The sequence below is a fragment of the Myotis brandtii genome, unplaced genomic scaffold, assembly GCF_000412655.1.
Source record: "Myotis brandtii unplaced genomic scaffold, ASM41265v1 scaffold266, whole genome shotgun sequence".
Classification (NCBI taxonomy): Eukaryota; Metazoa; Chordata; class Mammalia; order Chiroptera; family Vespertilionidae; genus Myotis; species Myotis brandtii.
Genome location: NW_005360124.1, coordinates 10185570 through 10199190, shown reverse-complemented (window position 1 = coordinate 10199190; position 13621 = coordinate 10185570). Strand labels below are relative to the sequence as shown.

The window sequence follows — 13621 nt, the reverse complement described above, 5'->3', positions numbered from 1 at the left end:
GGCCAGACTGTGGCTTAGGCCCGCTCCCCAAGGGGAGCAGGGAGCGGGCCTAAGCTGTCAGTAGGACATCCCCTGAGGGCTCCCAGTATGTGAGAGGGGGCAGGCTGGGCTGAGCCCCGCCCCCCCCCAGTGCACAAATTTTTGTGAACTGGGCCTCTAGTTATATATAAAAAAATTCTCCAAATATCTACCATTCTATGAAATTGAAGGAATTAAGACACATCAAAAAACAAATTCAGACATCGTGGAATCATTAGGTTTTAACTGTGCAGCTGAAATATGGTACCTTAATATCCTGATACAATTTTGTTCTTGCTTTGCCATAGATTAGCTGTTGGCCCTGGCTGAGCCAGTCATTTAATCCCTCTGGGCCACAGTCTACTCATTTCTGAAAATGATAGGGTTGAATCTTGATCAGTTATGAGATGTATCCCAAGATATTTATAATTAATGATAGGGCAGGTTCCAGCCCATCTAAATAAAAATGTCATGCTCACTAGTGTTGCAGTAGCCTGCCTCGAGTGTGATAGAAACTGATGGAATTATTTTTATTGCCGGAAGTTGCATGGAAAAATGAGTTACACCTATGACCACCATCTATCATGTACATTACAGTGGAAAAATCAAATTGAGAGCTACCCTATACTACTTTCAGTTATCTTTCCTTTTCCTCTCTTCCCCCAGAAAATTTGAAACAGTCAGACTGGACAATTTGAGCAAATGTGGATTATTTTCCCTTCAATATGTAATTTATTATTTTATTAGGTGGTCCTATTTGCTTCACCTCTATTGGTGCTTTGCCTTACTGTGGAGAATTGACCTTAATTTTCTGTTCTATCATCATCACAACCATCATTTATTGAGTGCCATCATGAGTCAGTCACTCTACAAACACTATTTCATTTAATCTTTCCACTGAGCCAAACCGGTCAGGATTTCATTTAATCTTTAATGTGCCTGCAATGTGCACATAAGCCTTCCTATTTTAGAGTTGTGGCTTGGTTGTCTCAGAATTTGTTAGTAGAGGAGCTGAGATATAAGGTGAAGTCTGTCTGGGCCCAAAGCTTGTGCTTTTCCCAGTGGGTTATGCTGATTTTTACTTTGAAGAAGATATAAATTTCTTCTTTTGCATCAGGTCCTAGGGAAGGTTCTACCAGGTCTATAGTAAGATGAGTAGTTGTAGATTTCTTTAATAGTTATTCTACTTGGGGCGTTATTTTCCATAATAAATATTATCAGGTATTTATTTTTAAGTCAGTTATTTATTTACTTATACTTTTCACATTTTATAAGATTCCTAAAGTACTATGATTTTTAACGATAGTTGAAAAGTCTGAAACCTTTCTAGGAGTATACTAGCAGAGTCATTGGGTTGGACCAGGGGTCCTCAAACTACGGCCCGTGGGCCACATGCAAATACAAATATTGTATTTGTTCCCGTTTTGTTTTTTTACTTCAAAATAAGGTATGTGCAGTGTGCATAGGAATTTGTTCATAGTTTTTTTTTAAACTATAGTCCAGCCCTCCAACGGTCTGAGGGACAGTGAATTGGCCCCCTGTTTAAAAAGTTTGAGGACCCCTGGGTTGGACTCACCATCTCACAAAAAATAGCCTACCAAAGACAGGGAAAACATGTGTCTGTGATGGCGTTGGAAGCTGACCTGCATGAGGAAGTAGGGCATGGAATTGTTTTTCTGAAGGTTGAAATCTTTTGCCCTATTGACTCTGTTGTTTGGGCAATCCTTTTATATCTCTGGCTGTCTGTTCTCCCATTTGGAGTTTTCACAAAATTTAGAGTTTATCTAGTTATTACCCAAGGCCATGTTCAACTCAAGATTCTATAATTTCATAAATTACTATCAGTTTTAAATATATATCTTTAAGCACATGACATTCTTTACTTTATACTTTTGAATGTAAATGATTGAAATTGTTAAATGGAAAACCGATTTATATTGAGAGACTTGCATAATTTACTTTCTCTGGGAGTTCTTTTCAGAAAAATGTAGGTTAAATGAGTACCCTACTTTTAAATTATATATTTTACATTATAAAACTAATACAAATTAATTTTCTCTCAAGAAATGACTGTTTACACTTACAAAAGGATCAGAAATATATTAATTTCCTTTGAAATCAGAATTATCTAAATATAATAATACTTCATTTTATCTTCAGAATAAGCTTGACTTGACTGATTAGTTAATGGAGCAAATACTCATTTAGCGCCTCCCATTATCAGGCATGTTTCTAGGCACTAGCAATGCTGTGCTGACCAACACAGGTCAAGAGTCTTGATTGATTTTACATTCAAATGACTTAGTGTGTGCGTGTGAAGAGGGGAACTCAAGTTAAGTCTAAAACTTATGCTGCTTCCCTTGTGATTCCACTAAGACCTGGATCCCGTTGACCAGTGTGGACCAGGTACTCACCTGATGACTCCCAACTTTTTTAATACACAAAATAGATTTGATAACTCCTACCACAAAGGCGTGCTGTGAAATTCTACATCACAAGGGGGTGCCATGGAGTTTTACTGTCCTGCCAGCCTTATAAAGAGGCCAGCCTAAAACCCCAGGGTTGCCTGAAGTAATTCACATCATTAGCTACCTTGTATTGCTCATTTTACTGAAGAAGTTGTATATTTGTACTCCTGGGAAATATAATCTATACCCATTGTGACACTAACATTACCATTCAAGTCATGAATTAAGTCGTTGAATGTCTTTCAAGCTGGAGATTATAAGTCTTTCCCAGAATCAAAATCGACTTCTTTTTAATAGAATTCAGCATCAAAATTAAGGTCTGACTGGCCTGTTTTTCAGACTGGAAAGATCTTCAGATAGGCAACCGTAAGCACAGATTTTAAATGCTCATTCAAGTTTCTTTGTTAGCTTAAGGGCTCCAGAAAATACAAACTTGCCACATTTAACTCCCCATCCCTAGACCAGTTGGAAAGAAACTACTTTGTATCCTAGCCGAAGGAGATGGCATTTATATTGTACTCATGCAGCAGGTGATTTAATTGGTATTTTCCAGTTTTGAAATGCTCACATTTATCTGCTTGTCTTGTTACCCATCTGTTCAAGAGGAAATTATACATGATGACAGACTACAAATTACTTTGCCTTAGTAATAAATAACCAGAGGGCGGGTGAAACTTTAACCTTAATTTAAAAGAAACACAAGAAAATTCAGGAAGAAGAATACACATAAGCCTAAGGCCTTACATTAATACATACCAAAGACTCTGTTTTAATATATTAATAATACATTATAGAAACAGCATTTATTAGTTATAGTAAACTAGAGGCCCGGTGCACAAAAATTTGTGCACTGCGGGGGGGAGGGGGGTCCCTCAGCCCGTCCTGTGCCCTCTCGCAGTCTGGGACCCCTCAGGAGATAATGACCTGCTGGCTTAGGCCTGCTCCCGGGTGGCAGAGGGCAGGCCTAATCCCTAGGTGCAGCCCCTGGTTGGGCTCAGAGCAGGGCCGATTGGGGAGTTGGGGCGCTGCCCCCTGTCATGCACAGAGCAGGGCAAATCGGGAGGTTGCGATGCACCCCTAGTCAATCTCAGGGTAGAGCCAATTGGGGGGTTGGGACACCGCCCTCTGTCACACTCAAGGCAGGGTCGATAGGGAAGTTGTGGCGCCACCCCCTGTCACGCACAGAGCAGGGCCCATCAGGGGGGTTGGGGCTCCGTACCCTGTCACACACAGAGCAGGGCTGATCAGGGGGTTGAGGAGCTCCCCCCTGTCACTCACAGAGTAGGGCTGATAGGGGAGTTGGGGCCCCGCCCCCTGTCACACACAGAGCAGGGCGGATCAGGGGGTTGGGGCGCTGCCCCCTGTCATGCACAGAGCAGGGCCCATCAGGGGGGTTGGGGCTCCGTACCCTGTCACACACAGAGCAGGGCTGATCAGGGGGTTGAGGAGCTCCCCCCTGTCACTCACAGAGTAGGGCTGATAGGGGAGTTGGGGCCCCGCCCCCTGTCACACACAGAGCAGGGCGGATCAGGGGGTTGGGGCGCTGCCCCCTGTCATGCACAGAGCAGGGCCCATCAGGGGGGTTGGGGCTCCGTACCCTGTCACACACAGAGCAGGGCTGATCAGGGGGTTGAGGAGCTCCCCCCTGTCACTCACAGAGTAGGGCTGATAGGGGAGTTGGGGCCCCGCCCCCTGTCACACACAGAGCAGGGCGGATCAGGGGGTTGGGGCGCTGCCCCCTGTCATGCACAGAGCAGGGCCCATCAGGGGGGTTGGGGCTCCGTACCCTGTCACACACAGAGCAGGGCTGATCAGGGGGTTGAGGAGCTCCCCCCTGTCACTCACAGAGTAGGGCTGATAGGGGAGTTGGGGCCCCGCCCCCTGTCACACACAGAGCAGGGCGGATCAGGGGGTTGGGGCGCTGCCCCCTGTCATGCACAGAGCAGGGCCCATCAGGGGGGTTGGGGCTCCGTACCCTGTCACACACAGAGCAGGGCTGATCAGGGGGTTGAGGAGCTCCCCCCTGTCACTCACAGAGTAGGGCTGATAGGGGAGTTGGGGCCCCGCCCCCTGTCACACACAGAGCCGCAGGGCAATCAGGGGGTTTGGGCGCTGCCCCCTGTCACGCTGATCCCGGTGCCGGGAGCCTCGCTGCTCTGCTGATCCCGGTGCTGGGAAGCATATTACCCTTTTACTATATAGAATAGAGGCCTGGTGCACGGGTGGGGGCCGGCTGGTTTTCCCTGAAGGGTGTCCTGGATTAGGGTGGGGGTCCCCACTGGGGTGCCTGGCCAGTCTGGCTGAGGGGCTGAGGGCCGTTTTCAGGCTGGCGGGTGACTGAAGCTCCCAACCGCTCCTTTTTTTCTTTTCTTTTTTTTTTTATTCTGGGCCAGCTTTAGCTCTGAGGCCTCGGCTGCTGAAAGCCAGTTTCTGGCCTTTGTTTTTCCTTCTGTATTTGATACAATGTTGCGGTCAGGCTGGCTGAAGCCCGGCTGACTGAAAGCTGGTTTCTGGGGTTTTGTTTAGCTTCTATATTTGCAACATAGTTGCTGAGAGTTGCAGCTGAGAGGCCGGCAAGTCAGGCGGGGAACGTTGAAGTTCGCCATCACTGGAGCAAGCAAGCCTCCCTGTTCGCTTCAGTGCATGGCTGCCGGCCGCCATCTTGGCTGACAGTTAATTTGCATAAGGATATGCTGATTAGCCAATGGGAAGGGTAGCGGTCGTACGCTAATTACCATGTTTCTCTTTTATTAGTGTAGATAGAAAAAGAATTGGTCATTTATGGGTACCATCCAAATGGGTGAATTTGACTGGCTTTAGCAGATCAATGGATATTATCTATATCCTTTTAGACACAAATTTATTGCATATTCTATATAGCATAGTTTTTTTTAAAATTGAACTATGATTCTACTTGAGGAGTAATATAGTACTATGGCTAAGAGAGATCTAGATTTGAAGTCAAACACGTATAGATCAACACTACCAGGCTCCATCATTCACTACCTGTGTAACCCTGGCTCCATCATTTACTAGCTGTGTAGCCTGTGATCCCAAGTCTCTGTAAAATGAGAGTACAATGTTTTTCTTCTTACAGGGATTTGATGATGGTTAAATGAATTAACATGCAGAGGTCTCACAGCTGTTTGAAACAAAGATTCATTAAATGGTAGCTATTATTACTACTAATGAAGTCTTGGTTCAGTTTAATGTCTGTGTTTAAGTTGTGTGTTTTTTCCTAGGTTTAAATCTTTAAAGCCTTACATATGTCTCCCCCCACCCCCACACACACCCCCGCCTCCTTTGCCTCCCTTGTGTGTTTGTTTTTAATTCCCCATCCTCACAGCGGGACTAATAATACTTAACCTCACCAGGTTCTAGTAGAGGCAGTAAAACGAGTTGATGCTGATCAAGTTCTTAGTACACAATACTGACTATCAACATTCAGGGTAGGGCAAAAGTAGGTTTACAGTTGTTTGTATGGAAAATAATGCAATAATGAATAAATAATAATTAGATAATACACTCTGTGTTTCATGTACTCACAACTGTAAACCTACTTTTGCCCTACCCTGTATATTAGCGGTTACTCCTCCTCCTCCTCCTCCTCCTCCTTCTCCTCATTCTTATTCTTTACAAGAATAAGTAAGTTTTATCTGAGACACTAAGTACATGGAAATGGCTGTTGTTTTTCATCATGCTCTTTTAGCCACACTATATTAAGGTTTCTGTTTTTAGTGAATGCCAATTTTTGTCAACAACCTCCAGTAGGAGAGAATTGCTAGGATAAATGGGCATAAAGAGGGAAAATTTCTTTTTCATTTATATGTTGAGACAGGGAAAGGTCCTATAGAGATAGGATATATCAGACAGTTGATTTGTTTTCTCTCCTTTAAGCTCTTTTTTTTTCTTTTGGTTATTCTTGCCCCTCTGCCATGGGTAGGTGTCATGTGGAAGGAACATTGTTTTCTGGATTCTGGGGTCTTTTTGACCTGTGTCTGGGTTTTTCCTTCAATCACTCTGGCTTTAATGAAATTGATTTCCCTGTAATTTATTTTCTCTACACTTCAGATTCAGTAAAGAAAACAGATAGATATGGCTTCTATTCCCAAATAAAATCATTATGAAGCCACTTTCAAGTCTTAGAACTAGAGTTTGGAAGCTTTGGAGTTTAAAGTATATTTTATCTATAATAGATTGGGTTATAGGGAGAGGGGATACTTTCTGAGACATTTAATATGCTCTTCTTTTTTTTTTACCTTTAGATATACTAGTATTTACACTCATTTGCAGGGGTTATATGGTAGGGGCTGGGAGAGAGTGTGGTATTAATTAGAAGACCAAAACTATAAAAGGAAGGAAGAAAAGAGGAAAGGAAAGAAGGAAGGAAGGAAGGAAGGAAGGAAGGAAGGAAGGAAGGAAGGAAGGAAGGAAGGAAGGAAGGAAGGAAGGAGGAAGGAAGGCTGGAAGGCCTCTATCCTGTGCTTGGGACTCTACACCAGAGGATGCCAAGTGTGATTCCAAGGGAAAGCTTACCCCAGATACCTAGAGACCTAGGTTCTTCTCCAGTTAGTGAGTAACTGTAACGATTAACAAGCTAGAAGTCCACCGCTTTCAATAAAACATGACAAGTGAACCTGGCTGAGGCAGTCCTCAGGTATAGTTACCAGAGAACATAGATAAGAGCCATGAAACGATATGAAATCACTGGGAGCCAGGCGATGATCAGGTGTCCTGAGGGGGTGGATCTGCTTCAGCCTTTCTGCACTTGGGCCAGTGCATCTGGTTGCAGAGCTGGGGGGCGGAGGGGGGCTGGAGGTGGAGCAAGCTTATGAAAATAACATACTTTTGGAACTCTACACCCCTCTACAAAGTGAAGTGAATCCAAATATTCAGACTTCAAATGCATTGATGTCTTTTAAAACATCTACACAGACATTACCTTCCTTTTAAATTTCTATATAAATTGCCTCTGGGTTATGGAAAAAAGTAAGATGGTACCTAAAGAATAGACTAATTTCCAAAAATAGAGGTACGACTCTCACATGAGCTCAATCTCATCTTAGTCAGCAGAGGCTGCAGTTTGCTCCACATGAACCTTCTTCCTCCTGTAATGTTTCAGAGACAGAGGGCCCAAGGGAAGCCTGGTCACTGGAGGTGTTTTGTGAATGAGACAGGACAAAGGGGTTGATGCAGCAGGTGACTGGAGATGTTCATTGTTCTTTTGGGGCAACTGAAAATGAGAATTGGGAAGACTGGGAAAACGAGCCTCTTGATGCTGAACCTTAAGTGATAATGAAATAATCTTTGGCCTTTGTAACTCTATGAAATCTCAGCCTGAGACTTCAAGTTTCTGTTTTTTCTCCCTTTTCTATTCTCTAATTTAAGAGAATGCTTATATATTTTTTCCTCATTCAAAAGCATCGAACAGATCACTTTATGCTGTTTGTGGCAGGTGCAAGTTGACAACACATTCTTGCCTACCCCTTCCCAATTTGTTTTCCAGAGCTGAAGTGATTTCTTAAATGTCATAACTGCCTCCTCCCTCCATTGCTTAACACCTGTCAGTGACTTCTTATCTCATTTGAAATAAAATCTTCACTTTCTCTCTTGCCTTAGGAGGCCCTTTGCGATGTGGTTTGGCTTCTTGTTCCTAGTGCTCCCATAACAGGCTTTAGGTTTGTTCCTCGGTTGTCTGAGCTCTTGCCTCCCTCGTGATATTTGTTCTCACCTGTTCCTCTGCTTGAGGAACTATTACCCCCCAGCTGGGGGTGTTCCTGCCTCTTCCTCCAGCTTCAGATCTCTGCTCAGATGTTACCATCTCTGATTTACCTTCCGACCAGCTATCTAAAGCAACCCCTCTCAATACTTCATCCTCCTCTCTGTACTATAGAACCTATCTGGCTATAATTTTTATAGTAATTTAATTATGTCATATTATATATAATATATATGCTACCTATGTGATACATCCATATATATCATTCATTATCATATGCATATATAAGATGTGAAATATATATATAATACACATACATATAATATATGAAGTATAATAGAATATAATATATTATGATAAATATAGTTCTTTATTTTTTATTTTTAAATTCCCACATATTTAATGTTTTCATACCTCACTAAAATATAAGTTGTATTAAGAAGTAACCCTGTCTGTGACATTGTGCTTCACATCTAAGATAATTCCTGACGGAAAATGTGTGAAGTGGATGACCTTCAGCTTCTGCATTATACTTGTAAAATGCCATTATTATGGGAAAACAGCACAAGATGGCCTGTAGGACAACCATTTATAAGGATGTGGTAAACTGTTTGAGAGAGTATTGTTTGCCTGGGAAAAAGGAGGATGAAGTGAAGCGAATATGTATAATTTTAATGATAGCTAACTACTGGCCAGGCACTGTAGTAACCACTTTACATATACTATTTGCTCACTTAACTGTGTTAACTCAAGGAATAAAATAAGCTCTTCAGATGGCAATCCTAGCTGCTAAACAAAAGCAGCGTTTCCTTAGATGGAGTATAAGGTGTAGGTCATGATCATTTTAGACAACTACAGCTACATAATAGACAGGACTTCCATCATGAACATCTTCTCTTTCAAATAGAAAAAGAAGAATACTAGAGACTGTAAATGTGAATGGAACCAGGATATTGCAATGAGCAGATTTGTTTTGGAAGGTTATCAAGACATAGCTTTTATTCTGTCATTTCAACTTTTTAATTTTCCCCTCTCTTTTTTTTCCTTAAAAACATGCACATAACACCATTCTAGCCTCAGGTGTACACCCAGTGAACAGACATGATATAACTTACTAAGTGACCATCTCAACACCAATCCAACACCACACAGCTCTTAGAACACTATGGACCATACTCCCTGTGCTGCACTCACATCCCCAGGGCCATTCCAGCTCTTGCCCTGTTTCCTTTCAAGCTGCTGCCCCAGTGCTGAAGCTCAGAGGGAGAGGGAGTGAGTCTGAGTAAGTCCAAGTGTGGCCCTTTTAAGAGACACCTCCTGGGACTCCAGAAGCCTGATCTCACTCAGCCAAAATCCCTGCTGATTTTTACAGCCAGAAGTTATGGGGACTGCTCTTCCCAGCACTGGAACCCTGGGCCTGGAAGCCTGGTAGGGGCCAGGACACTTTGCTCCTCAGGGGGGACCACTGCAGTTGATTTTTATCCATCACATGTGGGTGTGGGACTAGCCTGTTCTGTGCCTCTGCCCCTCCTACCAATCTCAATGTATCTTCTCTTTAAATCCTTAGTTGTAGGACTTTCATTCAGCTAGATTTCAGGCGGTTCTGCATGATGGTTGTTCTCTAGTTTAGTTGTAAATTTAATGTGGTTGTGGGAGTATTTGAGTACTGCATTTACCTATACCACCATCTTACCCAGAAGTTCTTAACTTTTTAATTTTCTTTTTAATAGGTCAGTTTGGCTCATCGGTGGCTTCATACTTCCTCTTCATGAGATGGATGTATGGAGTAAATATGGTTCTCTTCATTCTGACATTTAGCCTCATCATGTTGCCGGAGGTAAGACTCTCACTTCCAGTTTACATAACACACTGCAACAGGCTCCCCATGTGATCACCTCTTAGAAAAGCTCCTTTTTCTATAAGAGTAGAATGCTTATGTATGGTAAGCATCCAAAGAGGTCTAGTTAATCCACCCTTAGAGTCATAGTATTTGTGGCAAAATTAATCTTCATGGGCCAAAAGTCCTAATCCTTGCTCTAAAGCAGTGGTTCTCAACCTTCTGGCCCGTTAAATACAGTTCCTCATGTTGTGACCCAACCATAAAATTATTTTCGTTGCTACTTCATAACTGTAATGTTGCTACTGTTATGAATCGTAATGTAAATATCTGATATGCAAGATGGTCTTAGGCGACCCCTGTGAAAGGGTCGTTCCACCGCCAAAGGGGTCGTGACCCACAGGTTGAGAACCGCTGCTCTAAAGGGTGTGTGAGCCTCCTGAAGTCATTCGTAAAATGTCATGTGTATGTTTACATGTACATTTTTTATGGGAAAAGGTTCATGGCTTCATCAGATTCCCAAGGTGGTCCCTGGGCCCAAAAGGAAGAAAGAGGGAGGCTTTGTTGCCAAGTTTGCTTGGAAAGAAATGCTTCTTAATGCAACTCAAGGCATCTAGCTTTTTTATACTAAAGAAACACAAAGTGAGCAAATTTTTTCCAAAGTAAGATAACCCAGACACGCCCTGGCCGGCGTGGCTCAGTGGATAGAACGTCGGCCTGCGGACTGAAGGGTCCCGGGTTCGATTCCAACCAAGGGCACATGCCTGGGTTGCGGGCTCCATCCCCAGTGTGGGGTGTGCAGGAGGCAGCCGATCGATGACTCTCTCTCATCATTGATGTTTCTATCTCTCTCCTTCTCCCTTCCTCTCTGAAATCAATAAAAAAATATATTAAAAAAAAAGATAACCCAGAGACACACACACACACACATACACACGCACACATGCACGCACACATGGGGGTGGGGTCCCTTTGGACTAAGGTCAGAGAGAAGAATAAAACAGATTGAAGAATAAGGAAAAGCCCTGAGCTGATGTGGGAAGAATTAGCTAAGGCCAAGAAGCAAGAGTGAGGTTGGGGTCTTTCACTCACATGAAGTTAAATGACTCTAAGATCTCTCTGGATGTTTATCATACATAAATTGCGTTGGGCTTAATTTAATCTGCAAAGGGTCTTTTTAGGTACCAGTATTTCAAAACCAATTTGTTCAGTACAGCATTGAAAACAGCCAGAACTTGGTGGTGAAAGTTTTTATCCCCATGGTTTCAAATCAGGGCCCATTTCTATATCCAGCCTCCATTAGCATAATCATACTCATAGTGCCTTACATTCATTGAGTTCTTTGCTTTTTATAAGTGTAAAACACTTTCATTTCTTGTATCTAATGATCTTCACAACAAATTTATGAGGTATACTCTAAAATAATTTTTGTTCCCCCATTTAAAAAATGTGAAAATTGAGTCCATAATGCTTATTGGATTTAGCTAGCATCCCAGAGTGATTTTTTTTTCTTTCAGATTTTGCACCCTAATCTATTAGTTGTATAATCCTTCAGGTAATTCTGGGGGTTCTATAGCTATTTGGCTTGTAGAAGACAGTGGACATAGCTCAGAATTCTTGTATAGTTCATCTCCAAGGAGAAAACTTTCAAGGAATGCAGCAGAATGTGTTTGTATTTTACCTATTTCAAATTAACCCCAGCTTTATTTTTGCTCATCTCTCTAAGGAAATTTGAAACTTTAACACTGCCTACTATGATACACCTTAGTGTCAGACTCAGGTTATATATATCCATGAAGAGTGATCAGCAGAATTTACTGTTTCTCCCACCCCATGCTGCCTCCATGTGGAGGAAATGAAAGATTGTTCCAGCTATATGAAATTGCAGAATCCCTAATAGTATGCAGTGGAGGGAGCTAATATGTGTTCGATTGGGTGTAGTCCTAGAACTTGGAAGCATATTGGCTTTGGATGCTTTTTATTAAAAAACTGATTTTAGAGAGACAGAAAGGGAGAGGGAGAGAGAAAGAAAATTGTTGAAGAGAAAGAGAAACATCTATCAGCTACCTCCTACACGCCACCTACTGGGGATCAAGCCCACAACCCTGGTCAGGAATCAACTGGCAACTTCTTGGTGCATAGGATGGTGCTCAACCAACTGAGCAACACTGGCCAGGGCAAGCTTGGGATGCTTTTGTACAGGTTGTGTTAGATGCTGAGGGGCATCCTGTTTTTGGGGGGCAATGATTACCGACTCCAGCGAAGGAACAAAAGAGGATGGGTATCCTTCATGCCACTTTACAGAACCACAGAGGCCAGGGCTGGCCACCTCCTGGTAACAAGGCTCCATTTCTCAGATGCCTCCATCCAGCAGCCCCACTCAGTATTCCTCTGATGCATATGCCCTTTTGCCCAAAGTTCCTGTGTCCCTGGACAAACCCTAATCTCTTCGATCCTCTGTGGCCCCAACTTTGGGGTGAGATAGAACAGGTGGAACTCACCCTCTGTTCTGATTAGTCCCAGGAAGTCAGAGGATCTGCAGGGTTGCCATGGAAACAGAGCAGCTTGTGTGGGAAAAGGGAGTAGGGGCTGATTTCCAGCCCTTACCCAGTCACCCAGATTTCCATCCATATTCAAACTCTACCTCCAGCCCTAGGGAAGGGGAGCTTGCATCTCAAAGAAGCAGCAGCATCTGCTTGGCAAGCCCTGTGGTACCCTGGGGCAAGAGGGGTGCTTTTCCCAGTTCTCACCAAAGCTCCTGATAGGATACTACTCTTGCTCCCTGACTGGCTGTGTCTGCCCCTAGCAACCTGTTCTACTCTGATAGCACTGATCAGGGCAGTAATCCTGAATTAGTGGTCAGGAAGGTTCATAATCAGTCTTCCCTCTTATCACCCTCAAATTCTGAGTGCTGCTTGTAAGAACCCTCTTCCCTGGCATGAGGGAGAGATTCTTCTCCCAGCCGACCCACATGAAGATGTGGGTAGTCTGGTTTTCTAGAACACTAAAGTCCTCAAATGAGACTGTCCTTTTCAGACCTCCCCAAATGAGACCAGTTTGAAGGGGGTGGTGGGTAGCCTTCTGGGCACTGTGGTTGGCCCAACTGTTGGTGGTCCACTGAACTCTAAGCACAGGGCCCTTAGCACTCTCATTGTTGGGAATTCTGAATTTAATAGGAGATTCCCAGAAGAGGGGACCCCACATGGAGATCCACAGTCCTCATGAAAAGGCTCAGAATTGCTTTTAAACAAAACGGTTTGTGATCACATGTGCTATTCAGACTTTGTTTCCAGTTGTTAACTGCTTTCTTTGCTTCTCCATATAGTACCTCTGGGGTTTGCCCTATGGCAGTTTACCTAGAAAGACAGTTCCCAGAGCTGAAGAGGCATCCGCAGCGAACTTTGGTGTGTTGTACGACTTCAACGTAAGTGTCTCCACGCAGCTGTGTTGGTAGATGAAGTTTTCCTTGTTCTGAAACTCTATGGCCTCCTCTGGTGGGGCTGGGTGAAAGTCTTAAACATTCCTCCTGTGAGAGAGAGAGAGAGAGAGAGAGAGAGAGAGAGAGAGAGGAGAGGAGGG

The 13621-nt window shown here is 43.4% G+C and overlaps 1 protein-coding gene across 2 annotated transcripts in view; it reads left to right on the top strand.

Annotated features, from left to right (window-relative positions):
- The window catches only part of TMC1 (transmembrane channel-like 1), a 147496-nt gene that overhangs the window by 82750 nt on the left and 51125 nt on the right, over nucleotides 1–13621 (top strand). For both annotated transcript variants that reach the window (XM_014541280.1, XM_014541281.1), the window contains 2 exons: nucleotides 9936–10042; nucleotides 13368–13466. In XM_014541280.1, the coding sequence (XP_014396766.1) occupies nucleotides 9936–10042; nucleotides 13368–13466 (206 nt within the window). The remainder of the gene's footprint in view (nucleotides 1–9935; nucleotides 10043–13367; nucleotides 13467–13621) is intronic.